Here is a 23,686-nt window from a genome sequence, read left to right on the forward strand (position 1 = left end):
AAGAGATCCCAGAGGGATCTTGGCCTCTACCAAAGTATGATCTACATCTTACAATGGAAAGAGGGATCTTTTCTCTGCTTTTCAAACTTTGACTATACACTACTTAGAAAAATTTGAGACACATTGCTTCAGTACTTTCAGAGAAATAATGGTAACAAACTTCAATAATCAAAATCCAAGACGGCAGCCTGTTGGCCATCTTGGTCATCGATTGGTTCCAAAATGCAAGATGCACATGTACGGACCTAGGGGAACCCGGAGATGTAATTTGAGACAAAGCCCTTTAGTTCTTTCTGAGAAATAGGGGTAACAAACAGCTTCAACTACCAAAATGTGATATACACAACTAGGTCCCTTGTGGAACTCACATATGAAATTTGAGAAAGATCCCTTCAGTGCTTTCTGAGAAATAGCTGTAACAAGACGGACGAACCACAGACCACAGACGAAAGGCGATTTGAATATTTCACCATCTAATGATGGTATGCAAAAAACATGATGATTGCATGGATTGATCAAACATAAAATTTAATAAAAAAAATTTCTTCTTGTATTTAATTTCAATCATCCAGAAAAAAATTAAATAAAACAGTGATAAACACAAAACGTTTGATATTGTTTCTTCCTTTTTTAAAAGTTGTTATATCATTTTTATATTTTTTAAATTATTGTAAAATTAATTTAAGATGAATCAAGAACACCACACTCATGGAGAATAAATTACCAGGTAGTCAAAGAAAGTTTGTATTAACGATAGTAAGACCTTAATCTTGTATTGATACAAAGGGTTCTTACTTTCCAGCGGTGATGTGAAAGTTTCCTGCCACTTTGTTAACCTCCAAGGATCCGTGAACTCGACAGGCATCTGGCTGTCCCATGGGATTGTCATCTCTGTAATAAACATTACCAGAATATCTAATTCGAATCTTAACAAGAGGCCCAGCGGGCCTGTATCACTCACCTGGGTTTTTTCTTTGAGTAATTCTGTAATTTAGTAATAAGTGATTCAAAAAACACAAAGACAAATTGAGCCTACGATTTGTTTAATTTTGAATCCCAACCATATAATGATGCTATAAATACCATACGAATATCCTATCCAATACATAGTTTCGGAGAGTAAGTAATTTATATGACAAATACATAGTCATTCAGATCCCCCGCCAATGGAGATATCAAAGCTGAAGTAAGTTTGATTGTGGAGACTTATGTGTATGAAAAAAACCAGGAAAAAGGAAGTTGAGCTAAAGAAAGATGGAGTATAATTCAAGTAGAGCGGGGCTGCAATTGTTGAATCAGGTATACAGCCTTGACATTTTTATTAGACTATATACACAAAGATGGGTGGAGTTTTGCAAAGTAACATTTACCATTTACCATGATATTTTCAACAATGTTTCCATGGTAACAGAAAAAGTGCAAAAAATGAAAACCTAAAAATAGCAAAAGGTACTACTAGACCATAAAAAGAATGGGTCTATGAAGTTTCGTGGAAATATCTCTGCTGGTTTTAGAGTTATGATCCGGAAATGAACCTGCTACAAAAATATGATATTTTCAGCAATGTTTCTATGGTTACAGAAAAAAGCAAAAAAGTGAAAACCTAAAAATAGCAAAAGGCACTACTAGACCATAAGAACAATGTGTCTATGAAGTTTCATGGAAATATCTCTGCTGGTTTTAGAGTTGTGCTCCGGAAACGATTCTTACACAAAAATCTGCCATTTTCAGCAATGTTTCCATGGTTACAGAAAAAAGTACAAAAAGTGAAAACCTTAAAATAGCAAAAGGCACTACTAGACCATAAGAACAATGTGTCTATGAAGTTTTGTGGAAATATCTCTGCTGGTTTTAGAGTTATGCTCCGGAAACGATTCTTACACAAAAATCTGCCATTTTCAGCAATGTTTCCATGGTTACAGAAAAAAGTACAAAAAGTGAAAATCTTAAAATAGCAAAAGGCACTACTAGACCATAAGACCAATGTGTCTATGAAGTTTCGTGGAAATATCTCTTCTGGTTTTAGAGTTATGCTCCGGAAACGAACCTGGTACAAAAAAATGATATTTTCAGCAATGTTTCCATGGTTACGGAAAAATGCAAAAAATGAAAACCTAAAAATAACAAAAGGCACTACTATACCATAAGACCAATGTGTGTATGAAGTTTCGTGGAAATATCTCTACTCATTTTAGAGTTATGCTCCGGAAACCATTCGTACGGACAGACAGATGGAGGACGGACGGACGGACGGAACCCATTTGTATATCCCCCGCCAACTTCGTTGGGCGGGGGATAAAAATAGTAGCCAAATTTACCTTTATGGCCCCGCAGCTAAGGCCCCAGGGGGCCAGCCCCATCATTTGTACAATTTTGAATCCCCACCCTATAAGGATGCTACCATTGCATTATGAGTGCTATGCCATGCTTAGTTTCAGAGAAGAAGTCGTTTATATGGAAATAGCCAAATTGATCCCTCCCCTCAGGCCCCCAGGGGGTCAGTCCCATCATTTGTACAATTTTGAATCCCCACCCTATAAGGATGCTACCATTGCATTATGGGCGTTATCCCATGTTTAGTTTCAGAGAAGAAGTAGTTTATATGGAAATAGCCAAATTGACCCCTTTTGGCCCCACCCCTCAGGCCCCTGGGGGTTCAGTCCCATCATTTGTACAATTTTTCAGTTAGTAACCCATAAGGATGCTACCAGTTTAATTTTGTTGAATTCCGACCAGCGGTTATGGAGAAGAAGTTGATTGATGACAGACGACCGGACGCCGAATGCCGGACGCCATGGTATGGCATAAGGTCACCTTGGTCCATCTGACCAGGTGAGCTAAAAACCATGCAAGGCTAAATGAACATGTTATTTAATTCAAAAAGTATCTAGAACCTTCATCACTATTCTGTATTTGCATATAACAGAGTTATCTTTCCTTGCGGATAGGTATTGATTGTGACGCCATGTGGTTGCGAGCGTAACGTCATACTTCTGGGAGAAAATGACGTGAATTGCACTCAGAAAATAATGATGAACAATCGATACCTACGTGCTAGGGCACTAATTCTGTTATATGCAAAGACGGAATAGGTATTGGGACTACAGCAGACTAATTTGATATAAGTCCCGATCTACTGTAAACTGTAGGTAGTGGTACTGTAAACCATCTTTCTTTCGTCTGCGAAAGCAACAATTCGTTTCCAAAACAGACTTCAGAAATAGGAATCTGAATTTTCGGTCTAGTGAGTATAAATAATGTTACGGAAATCCGTTCCCTGACATTTCCATCCAGATTGTGAGTTTTCCAGATTATCATGGATCCACTGTATAATCCATTATATATCCATTGATAACTAATCTAAATGAACATGATTAACCTAGTAGTGGGAGGTTTGTTGTTATTTAGTATGTTTACCATCCTACCAACAGCTCATTAACCATGTGCCAGGATGTGGAGGAAAGTCAGAGTGACAACAGCTCATTAACCATGTGCCAGGATGTGGAGGAAAGTTGGAGTGACAACAGCTCATGAACCATGTGCCAGGATGCGGAGGAAAGTTGGAGTGACAACAGCTCATTAACCATGTGCCAGGATGTGGAGGAAAGTCAGAGTGACAACAGCTCATTAACCATGTGCCAGGATGTGGAGGAAAGTTGGAGTGACAACAGCTCATTAACCATGTGCCAGGATGTGGAGGAAAGTCAGAGTGACAACAGCTCATTAACCATGTGCCAGGATGTGGAGGAAAGTTGGAGTGACAACAGCTCATTAACCATGTGCCAGGATGTGGAGGAAAGTTGGAGTGACAACAGCTCATTAACCATGTGCCAGGATGTGGAGGAAAGTTGGAGTGACAACAGCTCATTAACCATGTGCCAGGATGTGGAGGAAAGTTGGAGTGACAACAGCTCATTAACCATGTGCCAGGATGTGGAGGAAAGTCAGAGTGACAACAGCTCATTAACCATGTGCCAGGATGTGGAGGAAAGTTGGAGTGACAACAGCTCATTAACCATGTCAGAGTGACAACAGCTCATTAACCATGTGCCAGGATGTGGAGGAAAGTTGGAGTGACAACAGCTCATTAACCATGTGCCAGGATGGAGGAAAGTTGGAGTGAAGTGACAACAGCTCATTAACCATGTGCCAGGATGTGGAGGAAAGTTGGAGTGACAACAGCTCATTAACCATGTGCCAGGATGTGGAGGAAAGTTGGAGTGACAACAGCTCATTAACCATGTGCCAGGATGTGGAGGAAAGTTGGAGTGACAACAGCTCATTAACCATGTGCCAGGATGTGGAGGAAAGTCAGGAGTGACAACAGCTCATTAACCATGTGCCAGGATGTGGAGGAAAGTTGGAGTGACAACAGCTCATTAACATGTGCCAGGATGTGGAGGAAAGTCAGAGTGACAACAGCTCATTAACCATGTGCCAGGATGTGGAGGAAAGTCAGAGTGACAACAGCTCATTAACCATGTGCCAGGATGTGGAGGAAAGTCAGAGTGACAACAGCTCATTAACCATGTGCCAGGATGTGGAGGAAAGTTGGAGTGACAACAGCTCATTAACCATGTGCCAGGATGTGGAGGAAAGTTGAGTGGACAACAGCTCAGTTAAGCTCATTACCATGTGCCAGGATGTGGAGGAAAGTTGGAGTGACAACAGCTCATTAACCATGTGCCAGGATGTGGAGGAAAGTCAGAGTGACAACAGCTCATTAACCATGTGCCAGGATGTGGAGGAAAGTTGGAGTGACAACAGCTCATTAACCATGTGCCAGGATGTGGAGGAAAGTCAGTGAGTGACAACAGCTCATTAACCATGTGCCAGGATGTGGAGGAAAGTTGGAGTGACAACAGCTCATTAACCATGTGCCAGGATGTGGAGGAAAGTCAGAGTGACAACAGCTCATTAACCATGTGCCAGGATGTGGAGGAAAGTTGGAGTGACAACAGCTCATTAACCATGTGCCAGGATGTGGAGGAAAGTCAGAGTGACAACAGCTCATTAACGATGTGCCAGGATGTGGAGGAAAGTTGGAGTGACAACAGCTCATTAACCATGTGCCAGGATGTGGAGGAAAGTTGGAGTGACAACAGCTCATTAACCATGTGCCAGGATGTGGAGGAAAGTTGGAGTGACAACAGCTCATTAACCATGTGCCAGGATGTGGAGGAAAGTTGGAGTGACAACAGCTCATTAACCATGTGCCAGGATGTGGAGGAAAGTTGGAGTGACAACAGCTCATTAACCATGTGCCAGGATGTGGAGGAAAGTTGGAGTGACAACAGCTCATTAACCATGTGCCAGGATGTGGAAGAAAGTCAGAGTGACAACAGCTCATTAACCATGTGCCAGGATGTGGAGGAAAGTCAGAGTGACAACAGCTCATTAACAATGTGCCAGGATGTGGAGGAAAGTTGGAGTGACAACAGCTCATTAACAATGTGCCAGGATGTGGAAGAAAGTCAGAGTGACAACAGCTCATTAACCATGTGCCAGGATGTGGAGGAAAGTCAGGAGTGACAACAGCTCATTAACCATGTGCCAGGATGTGGAGGAAAGTTGGAGTGACAACAGCTCATTAACCATGTGCCAGGATGTGGAGGAAAGTTGGAATAACAACAGGTCATTAACGATGTGCCAGGATGTGGAAGAAAGTTGGAGTGACAACAGCTCATTAACGATGTGACAGGATGTGGAAGAAAGTTGGAGTGACAACAGCTCATTAACGATGTGCCAGGATGTGGAGGAAAGTTGGAGTGACCCGAGAAAAAACACCAACCTATGTATATGTAACTGTTTCACATAGAATTCAACTCGCAAGCAAGAGATGGAAAGCTTGTGGTAATATGGACATCTGAAACACTTGTCCACTGCAGCTCTGTTTCACATCGAAGCGTTTAACATGTCTTGTATTCTACCCCTAACTGTCCATCCTACTGCCTGTAGGCTGTGATTTATTCCTATGTACTCTGGATTATTACTAACCTTGGCGGCATACCCTGTTTGTAGACAGCTGAAATACTAGACATCCAGAGAAGCTCCTGAATTGCGTGGTACTCCTCCCTTAGATAGGCATTGATTTCCTGGACCACATCTTGGTATTGTCGTTGTCGTGGTGTAAGTTCAAAATAGGTATGGTCTAATGTCAGTTTGCCAAACATGTTGGTGTCCTGACCAGTCATGTCAACAACGTCTGCTCCAATCACTGTAAGGGAAACAACTATCATATTACAAATCTGTCACAAAACAGGAGAAATACAACTATCTTTGTGAATCTTTATTGAAGTATGGTTTACTGTTAAACTGACAATGCAAGTAAAAAGTATGCATTTGAAATTTAAAAATAACATTGAAATGTTTTTTTTCTAAAATTGTTTCTGAGACATTTTTTTTTGACAAACACGTAAATGACAGCTTAGAAGTAGTTGACATATTTTGTTGCCAAAACAAGCCCCATAAATACCTTTATAGGTAAGTGTTTTGTTTACGTAGGTGATACACAGTGGACAACTACTAGGTGTATATGTAGTGCAAGGGTGTTGATTCACGCGGTTTATATAAGGCTTGGTGAGAGCACCAGATACAGGTAGAGAGAAGAATAAAAATGGCTGACCCCAACAGGAGGTTGTCTCATAAACAATTCTTGAAATACCAGTGTGTTTATCTTTTTAAATCTCAATCAAATACTTTTTAACTTGCATTGTCAGCTTTAATTAGTCCAGTGTTTGTGACATCATATTTTATTGTGATTTTTTATGACATCACAATCACCAGAAGGTTGGAGTAAGCAACACAAAGTCATAATTAACCCTCGTCTTTTTAGTATCTCGTAACTCATGCATTCACTGGAGGTTGATAGCGAAACCGCCTTAACTTCAGCATACCAGACCCCGGTTACAAACTTAAGTCCAAAACTGACTTAAGTCTTAAGTTTTCATATAAATTACATATGGGGGAAAACTTAAGTTTTGACTTAAGTCACTTTTGTTTCCAGATATCAGAGTGAGGTATCATTCTTATTGAATGAGATGTAGATTGGAAATCTACCTCATATGGATATCATGTTTTACCATTAATATTCATGATCTGATACAAGCAGTACTGTTTATATTTTTGTGTTTTAAACTTGTACTAAATAAATAAACACAAAATTACATTGTACATACACTGGCAAGGCATGGCCACGGTCATATCAATGTTGATCTTCAGTTTACTGAAAAAAAATGAAACAATACAGATTTTCTTTATCAATGTTGATCATCATTTTACTGGAAAAAAATGAAACAATACAGATTTTCTTTATCAATGTTGATCATCATTTTACTGGAAAAAAATGAAACAATACAGATTTTCTTTATCAATGTTGATCATCATTTTACTGGAAAAAAATGAAACAATACAGATTTTCTTTATCAATGTTGATCATCATTTTACTGGAAAAAAATGAAACAATACAGATTTTCTTTATCAATGTTGATCATCATTTTACTGGAAAAAAATGAAACAATACAGATTTTCTTTATCAATTTTGATCTTCAGTTTACTGGAAACACGAGGCCCAGAGGGCCTGTATCGCTCACCTGGTTTGTAATGCCTAGTAAAGTTCTGAATACAGATTCATTGTTTCTTTTCTGAAGGATTTGAATACTTACGTCTAATTCCCCTATTGGGCCCCACTCTTTCTGCTCCAGGGGGTCAAAGCCCAAATTAATATGAATTCTGTTAACCCCAAGGATGTTTCTGGGCCAAATTTGGTTAAAATCCAAGCAGAACTATATGACTAGTAGCGTTTTATAGGATTTACCGCTATTTCCCATTTTGGGCCCTGCCCCTCCTGCCCCGGGTGTCAGAGCCAAAATTTATGCAAACTCTATTCCCCTTCCCCCATGGATGTTTGTGGTAAAATTTGGTTACAATCCATGCAAAACTCTAGGACAAGTAGCGATTTATAGGATTTACCTCTATTTCCCCTATTGGGCCCCGCCCCTCCTGCCCCCAAGGGGTCAGAGCCATAAAATGAAACAATACAGATTTCCATGTAAAAGATCTCTATATATCTCGAACAGATATTTTCACATGTTGATTCATTCACTAAATTAAAAATAAATGAAATCACTTACATGTAAAATTTTCACTAAAAGGCTAGTGAGATAGCAAGGCTGAATAGAAGTGCAATGAAAATCGATTTCTCTCCTTGATTTTTTACCATGGATTACCCATTCAATTCATTAGAATCAATCAATTCAAATTAATTACTGCATAGCCAGGCTAATGAAACTAGACAGTTTAATATTCACCCCTAAAATTTCATAATGGACTTTTCTAGTCCTCAATTTAAAAGGGTTTAAATGTGTTTTCAGGGTGAATGAATTGCAGGATATACATACCTGTCAGCATCTGTATCAACTTCGTACTCAAATTTGAGCTGTGTAGAAGCATAGTAAGCTACCTCAGACATCACCAGGATAGCAATGATGATGAACACAACAATAGACACTGAAATAATAGAAAGTTAAGTAAGCTACCTCAGACATCACTAGGATAGCAATGAGGATGTACACAACAATAGACACTGAAATAATAGAAAGTTAAGTAAGCTACCTCAGACATCACCAGGATAGCAATGAGGATGAACACAACAATAGACACTGAAATAATAGAAAGTTAAGTAAGCTACCTCAGACATCACCAGGATAGCAACGAGGATACATGTACACAACAATAGACACTGAAATAATAGAAAGTTAAGTAAGTTACCTCAGACATCACCAGGATAGCAATGATGATGAACACAACAATAGACACTGAAATAATAGAAAGTTAAGTAAGTTACCTCAGACATCACCAGGATAGCAATGAGGATGAACACAACAATAGACACTGAAATAATAGAAAGTTAAGTAAGTTACCTCAGACATCACCAGGATAGCAATGATGATGAACACAACAATAGACACTGAAATAATAGAAAGTTAAGTAAGCTACCTCAGTCATCACTAGGATAGCAATGATGATGTACACAACAATAGACACTGAAATAATAGAAAGTTAAGTAAGTTACCTCAGACATCACTAGGATAGCAATGATGATGTACACAACAATAGACACTGAAATAATAGAAAGTTAAGTAAGTTACCTCAGACATCACCAGGATAGCAACGAGGATGTACACAACAATAGACACTGAAATAATAGAAAGTTAAGTAAGTTAGTTACCTCAGACATCACCAGGATAGCAACGAGGATGTACACAACAATAGACACTGAAATAATAGAAAGTTAAGTAAGTTACCTCAGACATCACCAGGATAGCAACGAGGATGTACACAACAATAGACACTGAAATAATAGAAAGTTAAGTAAGCTACCTCAGACATCACTAGGATAGCATTGAGGATGTACACAACAATAGACACTGAAATAATAGAAAGTTAAGTAAGTTACCTCAGACATCACCAGGATAGCAATGAGGATGTACACAACAATAGACACTGAAATAATAGAAAGCTAAGTAAGCTACCTCAGACATCACTAGGATAGCAATGATGATGTACACAACAATAGACACTGAAATAATAGAAAGTTAAGTAAGTTACCTCAGACATCACCAGGATAGCAACGAGGATACATGTACACAACAATAGACACTGAAATAATAGAAAGTTAAGTAAGCTACCTCAGACATCACTAGGATAGCAATGATGATGTACACAACAATAGACACTGAAATAATAGAAAGTTAAGTAAGTTACCTCAGACATCACCAGGATAGCAACGAGGATACATGTACACAACAATAGACACTGAAATAATAGAAAGTTAAGTAAGCTACCTCAGACATCACTAGGATAGCAATGATGATGTACACAACAATAGACACTGAAATAATAGAAAGTTAAGTAAGCTACCTCAGACATCACCAGGATAGCAATGAGGATGTACACAACAATAGACACTGAAATAATAGAAAGTTAAGTAAGCTACCTCAGACATCACTAGGATAGCAATGATGATGTACACAACAATAGACACTGAAATAATAGAAAGTTAAGTAAGCTACCTCAGACATCACTAGGATAGCAATGAGGATGTACACAACAATAGACACTGAAATAATAGAAAGTTAAGTAAGCTACCTCAGACATCACCAGGATAGCAATGAGGATGTACACAACAATAGACACTGAAATAATAGAAAGTTAAGTAAGTTACCTCAGACATCACTAGGATAGCAATGATGATGTACACAACAATAGACACTGAAATAATAGAAAGTTAAGTAAGTTACCTCAGACATCACCAGGATAGCAACGAGGATGTACACAACAATAGACACTGAAATAATAGAAAGTTAAGTAAGCTACCTCAGACATCACCAGGATAGCAACGAGGATACATGTACACAACAATAGACACTGAAATAATAGAAAGTTAAGTAAGCTACCTCAGACATCACTAGGATAGCAATGAGGATGTACACAACAATAGACACTGAAATAATAGAAAGTTAAGTAAGTACCTCAGACATCACTAGGATAGCAATGAGGATGTACACAACAATAGACACTGAAATAATAGAAAGTTAAGTAAGCTACCTCAGTCATCACTAGGATAGCAATGATGATGTACACAACAATAGACACTGAAATAATAGAAAGTTAAGTAAGCTACCTCAGACATCACCAGGATAGCAACGAGGATGTACACAACAATAGACACTGAAATAATAGAAAGTTAAGTAAGCTACCTCAGACATCACTAGGATAGCAACGAGGATACATGTACACAACAATAGACACTGAAATAATAGAAAGTTAAGTAAGCTACCTCAGACATCACTAGGATAGCAATGATGATGTACACAACAATAGACACTGAAATAATAGAAAGTTAAGTAAGTTACCTCAGACATCACTAGGATAGCAATGAGGATGTACACAACAATAGACACTGAAATAATAGAAAGTTAAGTAAGCTACCTCAGACATCACTAGGATAGCAACGAGGATGTACACAACAATAGACACTGAAATAATAGAAAGTTAAGTAAGCTACCTCAGACATCACTAGGATAGCAATGAGGATGTACACAACAATAGACACTGAAATAATAGAAAGTTAAGTAAGCTACCTCAGACATCACTAGGATAGCATTGATGATGTACACAACAATAGACACTGAAATAATAGAAAGCTAAGTAAGCTACCTCAGACATCACTAGGATAGCAACGAGGATGTACACAACAATAGACACTGAAATAATAGAAAGTTAAGTAAGCTACCTCAGACATCACCAGGATAGCAACGAGGATACATGTACACAACAATAGACACTGAAATAATAGAAAGCTAAGTAAGCTACCTCAGACATCACTAGGATAGCAACGAGGATGTACACAACAATAGACACTGAAATAATAGAAAGTTAAGTAAGCTACCTCAGACATCACTAGGATAGCAATGATGATGTACACAACAATAGACACTGAAATAATAGAAAGTTAAGTAAGTTACCTCAGACATCACCAGGATAGCAACGAGGATACATGTACACAACAATAGACACTGAAATAATAGAAAGTTAAGTAAGCTACCTCAGACATCACTAGGATAGCAATGATGATGTACACAACAATAGACACTGAAATAATAGAAAGTTAAGTAAGCTACCTCAGACATCACTAGGATAGCAATGAGGATGTACACAACAATAGACACTGAAATAATAGAAAGTTAAGTAAGCTACCTCAGACATCACTAGGATAGCAACGAGGATGTACACAACACTAGACACTGAATCAGACATCACCAGGATAGCAATGAGGATGTACACAACAATAGACACTGAAATAATAGAAAGTTAAGTAAGCTACCTCAGACATCACCAGGATAGCAACGAGGATACATGTACACAACAATAGACACTGAAATAATAGAAAGTTAAGTAAGCTACCTCAGACATCACTAGGATAGCAACGAGGATGTACACAACAATAGACACTGAAATAATAGAAAGTTAAGTAAGCTACCTCAGACATCACTAGGATAGCAACGAGGATGTACACAACAATAGACACTGAATCAGACATCACCAGGATAGCAATGAGGATGTACACAACAATAGACACTGAAATAATAGAAAGTTAAGTAAGCTACCTCAGACATCACTAGGATAGCAATGAGGATGTACACAACAATAGACACTGAAATAATAGAAAGTTAAGTAAGCTACCTCAGACATCACTAGGATAGCAATGATGATGTACACAACAATAGACACTGAAATAATAGAAAGTTAAGTAAGCTACCTCAGACATCACTAGGATAGCAACGAGGATGTACACAACAATAGACACTGAAATAATAGAAAGTTAAGTAAGCTACCTCAGACATCACTAGGATAGCAACGAGGATGTACACAACAATAGACACTGAAATAATAGAAAGTTAAGTAAGCTACCTCAGACATCACTAGGATAGCAACGAGGATGTACACAACAATAGACACTGAAATAATAGAAAGTTAAGTAAGCTACCTCAGACATCACTAGGATAGCAACGAGGATGTACACAACAATAGACACTGAAATAATAGAAAGTTAAGTAAGCTACCTCAGACATCACCAGGATAGCAATGATGAGATGTACACAACAATAGACACTGAAATAATAGAAAATTAAGTAAGCTACCTCAGACATCACTAGGATAGCAATGATGATGTACACAACAATAGACACTGAAATAATAGAAAGTTAAGTAAGCTACCTCAGACATCACTAGGATAGCAACGAGGATACATGTACACAACAATAGACACTGAAATAATAGAAAGTTAAGTAAGCTACCTCAGACATCACTAGGATAGCAATGAGGATACATGTACACAACAATAGACACTGAAATAATAGAAAGCTAAGTAAGCTACCTCAGACATCACTAGGATAGCAATGATGATGTACACAACAATAGACACTGAAATAATAGAAAGTTAAGTAAGCTACCTCAGACATCACTAGGATAGCATTGAGGATGTACACAACAATAGACACTGAAATAATAGAAAGTTAAGTAAGCTACCTCAGTCATCACTAGGATAGCAATGATGATGTACACAACAATAGACACTGAAATAATAGAAAGTTAAGTAAGCTACCTCAGACATCACTAGGATAGCAACGAGGATACATGTACACAACAATAGACACTGAAATAATAGAAAGTTAAGTAAGCTACCTCAGACATCACTAGGATAGCAATGAGGATGTACACAACAATAGACACTGAAATAATAGAAAGTTAAGTAAGCTACCTCAGACATCACTAGGATAGCAACGAGGATGTACACAACAATAGACACTGAAATAATAGAAAGTTAAGTAAGCTACCTCAGACATCACTAGGATAGCAACGAGGATACATGTACACAACAATAGACACTGAAATAATAGAAAGTTAAGTAAGCTACCTCAGACATCACTAGGATAGCAATGATGATGTACACAACAATAGACACTGAAATAATAGAAAGTTAAGTAAGCTACCTCAGACATCACTAGGATAGCAATGAGGATGTACACAACAATAGACACTGAAATAATAGAAAGTTAAGTAAGCTACCTCAGACATCACTAGGATAGCAACGAGGATGTACACAACAATAGACACTGAAATAATAGAAAGTTAAGTAAGTTACCTCAGACATCACCAGGATAGCAATGAGGATGTACACAACAATAGACACTGAAATAATAGAAAGTTAAGTAAGTTACCTCAGACATCACTAGGATAGCAATGATGATGTACACAACAATAGACACTGAAATAATAGAAAGTTAAGTAAGTTACCTCAGACATCACTAGGATAGCAATGATGATGTACACAACATAGAGACACTGAAATAATAGAAAGTTAAGTAAGTTACCTCAGACATCACTAGGATAGCAATGAGGATGTACACAACAATAGACACTGAAATAATAGAAAGTTAAGTAAGTTACCTCAGACATCACCAGGATAGCAACGAGGATGTACACAACAATAGACACTGAAATAATAGAAAGTTAAGTAAGCTACCTCAGACATCACTAGGATAGCAATGAGGATGTACACAACAATAGACACTGAAATAATAGAAAGTTAAGTAAGCTACCTCAGACATCACTAGGATAGCAACGAGGATGTACACAACAATAGACACTGAAATAATAGAAAGTTAAGTAAGTTACCTCAGACATCACTAGGATAGCAATGATGATGTACACAACAATAGACACTGAAATAATAGAAAGTTAAGTAAGCTACCTCAGACATCACTAGGATAGCAATGAGGATGTACACAACAATAGACACTGAAATAATAGAAAGTTAAGTAAGCTACCTCAGACATCACTAGGATAGCAACGAGGATGTACACAACAATAGACACTGAAATAATAGAAAGTTAAGTAAGCTACCTCAGACATCACTAGGATAGCAATGAGGATGTACATGTACAACAATAGACACTGAAATAATAGAAAGTTAAGTAAGCTACCTCAGACATCACTAGGATAGCAATGAGGATGTACACAACAATAGACACTGAAATAATAGAAAGTTAAGTAAGCTACCTCAGACATCACTAGGATAGCAACGAGGATACATGTACACAACAATAGACACTGAAATAATAGAAAGTTAAGTAAGCTACCTCAGACATCACTAGGATAGCAATGATGATGTACACAACAATAGACACTGAAATAATAGAAAGTTAAGTAAGCTACCTCAGACATCACTAGGATAGCAATGAGGATGTACACAACAATAGACACTGAAATAATAGAAAGTTAAGTAAGCTACCTCAGACATCACTAGGATAGCAACGAGATATGTACACAACAATAGACACTGAAATAATAGAAAGTTAAGTAAGCTACCTCAGACATCACTAGGATAGCAATGAGGATGTACACAACAATAGACACTGAAATAATAGAAAGTTAAGTAAGCTACCTCAGACATCACTAGGATAGCAACGAGGATACATGTACACAACAATAGACACTGAAATAATAGAAAGTTAAGTAAGCTACCTCAGACATCACCAGGATAGCAACGAGGATGTACACAACAATAGACACTGAAATAATAGAAAGTTAAGTAAGCTACCTCAGACATCACTAGGATAGCAACGAGGATACATGTACACAACAATAGACACTGAAATAATAGAAAGTTAAGTAAGCTACCTCAGACATCACCAGGATAGCAACGAGGATGTACACAACAATAGACACTGAAATAATAGAAAGTTAAGTAAGCTACCTCAGACATCACTAGGATAGCAACGAGGATGTACACAACAATAGACACTGAAATAATAGAAAGTTAAGTAAGCTACCTCAGACATCACTAGGATAGCAACGAGGATACATGTACACAACAATAGACACTGAAATAATAGAAAGTTAAGTAAGCTACCTCAGACATCACCAGGATAGCAATGAGGATGTACACAACAATAGACACTGAAATAATAGAAAGCTAAGTAAGCTACCTCAGACATCACCAGGATAGCAATGAGGATGTACACAACAATAGACACTGAAATAATAGAAAGTTAAGTAAGCTACCTCAGACATCACTAGGATAGCAACGAGGATGTACACAACAATAGACACTGAAATAATAGAAAGTTAAGTAAGCTACCTCAGACATCACTAGGATAGCAATGATGATGTACACAACAATAGACACTGAAATAATAGAAAGTTAAGTAAGCTACCTCAGACATCACTAGGATAGCAAACGATGATGTACACAACAATAGACACTGAAATAATAGAAAGTTAAGTAAGCTACCTCAGACATCACTAGGATAGCAACGAGGATGTACACAACAATAGACACTGAAATAATAGAAAGTTAAGTAAGCTACCTCAGACATCACTAGGATAGCAATGATGATGTACACAACAATAGACACTGAAATAATAGAAAGTTAAGTAAGCTACCTCAGACATCACTAGGATAGCAATGATGATGTACACAACAATAGACACTGAAATAATAGAAAGTTAAGTAAGCTACCTCAGACATCACTAGGATAGCAACGAGGATGTACACAACAATAGACACTGAAATAATAGAAAGTTAAGTAAGCTACCTCAGACATCACTAGGATAGCAATGAGGATACATGTACACAACAATAGACACTGAAATAATAGAAAGCTAAGTAAGCTACCTCAGACATCACTAGGATAGCAACGAGGATGTACACAACAATAGACACTGAAATAATAGAAAGTTAAGTAAGCTACCTCAGACATCACTAGGATAGCAACGAGGATGTACACAACAATAGACACTGAAATAATAGAAAGTTAAGTAAGCTACCTCAGACATCACTAGGATAGCAATGATGATGTACACAACAATAGACACTGAAATAATAGAAAGTTAAGTAAGCTACCTCAGACATCACTAGGATAGCAATGAGGATGTACACAACAATAGACACTGAAATAATAGAAAGTTAAGTAAGCTACCTCAGACATCACTAGGATAGCAACGAGGATGTACACAACAATAGACACTGAAATAATAGAAAGTTAAGTAAGCTACCTCAGACATCACTAGGATAGCAACGAGGATACATGTACACAACAATAGACACTGAAATAATAGAAAGTTAAGTAAGCTACCTCAGACATCACCAGGATAGCAACGAGGATGTACACAACAATAGACACTGAAATAATAGAAAGTTAAGTAAGCTACCTCAGACATCACTAGGATAGCAACGAGGATACATGTACACAACAATAGACACTGAAATAATAGAAAGTTAAGTAAGCTACCTCAGACATCACCAGGATAGCAACGAGGATGTACACAACAATAGACACTGAAATAATAGAAAGTTAAGTAAGCTACCTCAGACATCACTAGGATAGCAACGAGGATGTACACAACAATAGACACTGAAATAATAGAAAGTTAAGTAAGCTACCTCAGACATCACTAGGATAGCAATGAGGATACATGTACACAACAATAGACACTGAAATAATAGAAAGTTAAGTAAGCTACCTCAGACATCACCAGGATAGCAATGAGGATGTACACAACAATAGACACTGAAATAATAGAAAGCTAAGTAAGCTACCTCAGACATCAACAGGATAGCAACGAGGATACATGTACACAACAATAGACACTGAAATAATAGAAAGTTAAGTAAGCTACCTCAGACATCACTAGGATAGCAACGAGGATGTACACAACAATAGACACTGAAATAATAGAAAGTTAAGTAAGCTACCTCAGACATCAACAGGATAGCAACGAGGATACATGTACACAACAATAGACACTGAAATAATAGAAAGTTAAGTAAGCTACCTCAGACATAACTAGGATAGCAACGAGGATGTACACAACAATAGACACTGAAATAATAGAAAGTTAAGTAAGCTACCTCAGACATCACCAGGATAGCAATGAGGATGTACACAACAATAGACACTGAAATAATAGAAAGTTAAGTAAGCTACCTCAGACATCACTAGGATAGCAACGAGGATACATGTACACAACAATAGACACTGAAATAATAGAAAGCTAAGTAAGCTACCTCAGACATCACTAGGATAGCAACGAGGATACATGTACACAACAATAGACACTGAAATAATAGAAAGTTAAGTAAGCTACCTCAGACATCACTAGGATAGCAACGAGGATGTACACAACAATAGACACTGAAATAATAGAAAGTTAAGTAAGCTACCTCAGACATCACTAGGATAGCAACGAGGATACATGTACACAACAATAGACACTGAAATAATAGAAAGTTAAGTAAGCTACCTCAGACATCACTAGGATAGCAACGAGGATGTACACAACACTAGACACTGAATCAGACATCACCTGCTTCTACATGCTAATCATTAGGCCAAAAAAAAATATGTCTGTTTAGGGTTACCCAACCGACCCTAAATTTCTACCCTGATCCTAATTATTTTTTTCACTTTTCTTTGAAAAAAAATAATAAAAATTTAAAGTCGGGATTTCGATCTCAGACTCCGGTTTTGGCCATCATTTGAGAGTGAAAGACACTACACTACCTACCTCTCCCTCTTGTTGGAGTTGTCTTTTTGAAATCATCAGGAACCTTAGAAAAGGCAGAGACTTGTACCTACCTCCCCCTCCTGTGGAGTTGTCACCTTGTAATCATCGGGAACCTTAGGAAAGACAGAGACTTGTACCTACCTCCCCTCCTGTTGGAGTTGTCTTTTTGTAATCATCGGGAACCTTAGGAAAGGCAGAGACTTGTACCTACCCCTACCCCCCCCCCCCTCCCCCTGTTGGAGTTGTCTCCTTGTAATCATCGAGAACCTTAGAAAAGGCAGAGACTTGTACCTACCTCCCCCCCACCCCCACCCCCTCCTGTTGGAGTTGTCACCTTGTAATCATCGGGAACCTTAGGAAAGACAGAGACTTTATCTACCTCCCCCTCCTGTTGGAGTTGTCTTTTTGTAATCATCGAGAACCTAAGAAAAGGCAGAGACTTGTACCTACCTCCCCCTCCTGTTGGAGTTGTCCTTTTGTAATCATCAGGAACCTTAGGAAAGGCAGAGACTTGTACCTACCTCCCCCTCCTGTTGGAGTTGTCACCTTGTAATCATCGAGAACCTTAGGAAAGGCAGAGACTTTATCTACCTCCCCCTCCTGTTGGAGTTATCTCTTTGTAATCATCTGGAACCTTAGGAAAGGCAGAGACTTGTACCTACCTCCCCCTCCTGTTGGAGTTATCTCTTTGTAATCATCGGGAACCTTAGGAAAGGCAGAGACTTTATCTACCTCCCCCTCCTGTTGGAGTTGTCTTTTTGTAATCATCGAGAACCTCAGAAAAGGCAGAGACTTGTACCTACCTCCCCCTCCTGTTGGAGTTATCTCCTTGTTACCATCGGAAACCTTAGGAAAGACAGAGACTTGTACCTACCTCCCCCCCACCCCCCACCCCCCCCCCCCCCCCCTCCTGTTGGAGTTGTCACCTTGTAATCATCGAGAACCTTAGAAAAGGCAGAGACTTGTACCTACCTCCCCCTCCTGTTGGAGTTGTCTCTTTGTAATCATCGGGAACCTTAGGAAAGGCAGAGACTTTATCTACCTCCCCCTCCTGTTGGAGTTGTCTTTTTGTAATCATCGAGAACCTTAGAAAAGGCAGAGACTTGTACCTACCTCCCCCTCCTGTTGGAGTTTCTCCTTGTTACCATCGGAAACCTTAGGAAAGACAGAGACTTGTACCTACCTCCCCCTCCTGTTGGAGTTATCTCCTTGTTACCATCGGAAACCTTAGGAAAGACAGAGACTTGTACCTACCTCCCCCCCACCCCCCCACCCCCCCCCCCCCCACTCCTGTTGGAGTTGTCACCTTGTAATCATCGAGAACCTTAGAAAAGGCAGAGACTTGTACCTACCTCCCCCTCCTGTTGGAGTTATCTCTTTGTAATCATCGGGAACCTTAGGAAAGGCAGAGACTTTATCTACCTCCCCCTCCTGTTGGAGTTGTCTTTTTGTAATCATCGAGAACCTTAGAAAAGGCAGAGACTTGTACCTACCTCCCCCTCCTGTTGGAGTTATCTCCTTGTTACCATCGGAAACCTTAGGAAAGACAGAGACTTGTACCTACCTCCCCCCCCCCCCCCCCCCCCCCCCCCCCCCCCCCGCCTGTTGGAGTTGTCACCTTGTAATCATCGAGAACCTTAGAAAAGGCAGAGACTTGTACCTACCTCCCCCTCCTGTTGGAGTTGTCTTTTTGTAATCATCGGGAACCTTAGGAAAGGCAGAGACTTTATCTACCTCCCCCTCCTGTTGGAGTTGTCTTTTTGTAATCATCGAGAACCTTAGGAAAGGCAGAGACTTTATCTACCTCCCCCTCCTGTTGGAGTTGTCTTTTTGTAATCATCGAGAACCTTAGAAAAGGCAGAGACTTGTACCTACCTCCCCCTCCTGTTGGAGTTGTCTTTTTGTAATCATCGGGAACCTTAGGAAAGGCAGAGACTTTATCTACCTCCCCCTCCTGTTGGAGTTGTCTCTTTGTAATCATCGGGAACCTTAGGAAAGGCAGAGACTTTATCTACCTCCCCCTCCTGTTGGAGTTGTCTTTTTGTAATCATCGAGAACCTTAGGAAAGGCAGAGACTTTATCTACCTCCCCCTCCTGTTGGAGTTGTCTCCTTGTTATCATCAAAAACCTTAGGAGACTTGTACCTACCTCCCCCTCCTGTTGGTGTTGTCACCTTGTTATCATCCGGAACCTTAGAAAAGACAGAGACTTGTACCTACCTCCCCCTCCTGTTGGAGTTGTCTTTTTGTAATCATCAGGAACCTTAGGGAAGGCATCAAGCTCCTTCACTACCTTTAATGCTTGTTTCTGATTCAGGGCATTAAGTCTCCTCATCTTGAAATCTGCACACTATTCTATAGAAACACAAAGTAAACCAAGTTGACTCTAGAGAAAACAACTTAACCAAGTTGTCTGAATTGAAACTAAGATTTTTTGGCATTATTAAGCATAAACTCAGAACAGAAAAGTAAAATTTTTAAAGTGAATAGTCGGGCAAAGGAAACCAGTCTTAATGTGTTCTTTGGCCTTCCATAAGTTATTGTATACCATAATGATGGTCAAGTTCTGCTTACGGTGTCCAGTTTTGACCATTGAAATTTTGGGGAAGCCCCGTGTAAATTTAGCACAGTTCTAAATATAAATTCGCCAAACTCTTTGAAAACGAGGCTGTGTGGAAATGTCAACATGGACATGTGTTTCTCAGTCGTGTCGGTTTCGTTTCGTGTGATAAACCACTAATGCGGTATGTAAATTGTTGTTTTGAGATGATACATTTGATGCAAATGAAGTATTCTTACATTAATGACAATGCTTTGTAATCATTTTTCGATAAAAACATCTTTATACATGGAAATCGACACAAATATTCGGCCGATGCAGAGATGGGGCCCCGGCAAGGGGCAATTATTGCAGCATCGCATTCGTCGTATTTTGCATCAACCGAATCATGAAGGTTAAATACAAATAATTGTAACATAATTTCCTATTTAAAACCACACGAAAACGTTCCATACAACGTCCATGCATGTAGCTGTCAAAGATGTGACAATAAATTAGCTCATACATAGATATTTTACAAGTACAATATATGTGTTCAATTATTCGTGTAGTTTTTTGCGGAGATTTAATTAAATTATCTATGTCTCTGGTTTTTTTTCATAAACAATATTTGAGTTCTGGAGAGAGATGACATGAATGTCCAGCTGGAAGGAAAGAAACTTTTATGATGTATATGTATTGTACAATGTATATACGAATGTATGTAAACGTACATTCCATGTAGCTGCTATAGAATTACAACTAGGAAATTCTCTCAAACATTGATAATATTTAATTCTTCACATTCATGTAGGCCTATGCTGTGAGAATTAACACATCATATATATTTCCAGAAAACATATAGGCCTACATGTATGTTACTTTCCTTTTCTGTTGTTTCCTGTTCTTTTTTGTGCTCTGGAGAAAAAGATGATTGAGTTGGAAGAAAAGTAATTAATTAAGAGAAATGTGTACCACAGTACTTTGTCTGTAGCCGAGGGGTTCTATACTGTTTTAATAGTCCAGTAATTAATAATTAAATTGAAAATTTCAAAATTAAGATGAAATTGTAAATTCCATTTTTGAATGAAGTGGTTCCCCTCCTTTGAGAGTACACAGTGTGTATACCCTTTTTGGTTTTTAGGAATAATACCTGAATAGGAACCTGAAATAACATGACAATCAATCAGGTATGTGTGTGTTGGGGGGTGGGGGGGGTGGGGCTAAAAGACAGAAGAATCATGAGGTTGGGAAGTTGTAACTTGGGTGGGGGGTTGAAATATAGAAGAAATAGCTACAGATGACTGGAAGTGGAAGGGTGCTTTATCATTGATCTGGTCATTGCATATTTGGGGTTTACATGGCTTTTTTTTGGTTATTTAGTCTCATTGATTTTGGAGCAACTATGAATCCATATGGTACTGTATATCTTTCTTTTTTCCATGTGTAGCTATTTCTTCTGTATTTCACCCCCTGCCCAAGTCACAACTTCCCAATAGGTACCACTTTTTTGTTTAGAACTCAAATCAAAGACAGATGTACATAGTACTACATACTACATTTTAGTCTATGTGTTTGTAATCACTGTTACTACAGTATTAATACATAAATGGTCTATGTACAAGTTACACATAGACAATAAATGTGAAATTTGGTTCAGACAAAAAGATTTGTAACATTTCAGATAACTTGCTAGTTTTATGGTTTTATTTATATGTTGAATCTACTCTCTTGTAAAGTAGAATTTAGAAATCTTAAGACAATGGTATCTATATTGCTATATGTAAAAAAAATCCTTATATTTTAAAAGTAATTGAAAAGCTATCTCACAATTAAGCCCTGACAAACAAATGGGCAGGCATATGGATGCAAGAATTATAATCACTGGATCTAGAGGACTAATATAAACAAATATTTCTACAAAGTTAAACAATGAAAAAGTATTGCATCATAATTTTATTTAATGATTACAGTTGAAAGGAACATTTAATAAATTAATACTGTTTAAATGTTCTGTTCATGATCTTCTAGGTCCATATTGGTAAAGTTTACTTTCAAGAGCACTCAAATCAACATTCTTCAGTCTTCATAAGATGCTAATTGTATGTATATGTATACATACACTTGTATACAGGTCCAAGGGATGAACTTTCTGTATTCATGTCACTATGCATGCATGGTGCCTGAAAAAAAGAACCAACAATTTTTATATCTGTTGAATATGACAAAAATTGAAATGATCAATTTCAAATATATATAAATGAATAAATGTAGGTTCATTCTACAGGTTTTTTTTTTTATTTTAGAGAAAACATTTTATAAGTTGTGAATGTGTCACTGATGCATTTGATAGAATCAAATATTGTTTCAAAAAAGATACAAAATTCATTATCTATAGTTCCAACAAAAATTCAGAATAATTATAAATGATACATGGCTGCAGTACATTTCAACTCTGTAAAGTTTGTCATATACACATGAACCAGGTACAGTTGTAATAAATATACAAACACTATTTATTATTATGACCAGAAATAATACTGTATATGTCCTCCAAATATCTCTAAAGAACAAGCTAAAACCTACATGTACATATGTATATGTGTATATCAGAACATATACAATACAATTTTACCAACTAACCTACAATGTAAATCCAACATACAATGTATGTGTATAACACTACCAGAACATGTACAGAACAATAATTTACAAATTAAAAATCTATAAATATATACATCAGAACTGTATGAATTGACCGGAAGCATAATATAATAGATTAATTGAAACAAATCTTAGCTTGATAATGCACTAGCGGTTACATTCTAAATGTACATGCATTACAACGGTACATTTTATAAATATACAGGGCATTCATTACCCTTAAAGAGGCCCCACGAAAGAACCGCTATTTACCCCAGGGTTACGTTTTACGCGATTGAGGAACAGGTATGAAACATGTGACCATATGTGACCACTCATTCATGAAAAAATACTGCTAGGGACTATTTAC

General features: G+C 38.0%; 1 protein-coding gene across 1 annotated transcript in view; it reads right to left on the minus strand.

The window, feature by feature from the left end:
- The window catches only part of LOC138329923 (endoplasmic reticulum-Golgi intermediate compartment protein 2-like), a 96,659-nt gene that overhangs the window by 39,295 nt on the left and 33,678 nt on the right, over positions 1-23,686 (minus strand). Inside the window, 5 exon segments of the mRNA XM_069277207.1 lie at positions 796-891; positions 5,998-6,217; positions 7,179-7,225; positions 8,400-8,508; positions 20,355-20,489. Of these exon segments, the coding sequence (XP_069133308.1) occupies positions 796-891; positions 5,998-6,217; positions 7,179-7,225; positions 8,400-8,508; positions 20,355-20,469 (587 nt within the window). The 5' untranslated portion in view covers positions 20,470-20,489.

Source organism: Argopecten irradians, chromosome 8, assembly GCF_041381155.1.
Source record: "Argopecten irradians isolate NY chromosome 8, Ai_NY, whole genome shotgun sequence".
NCBI lineage: Eukaryota > Metazoa > Mollusca > Bivalvia > Pectinida > Pectinidae > Argopecten > Argopecten irradians.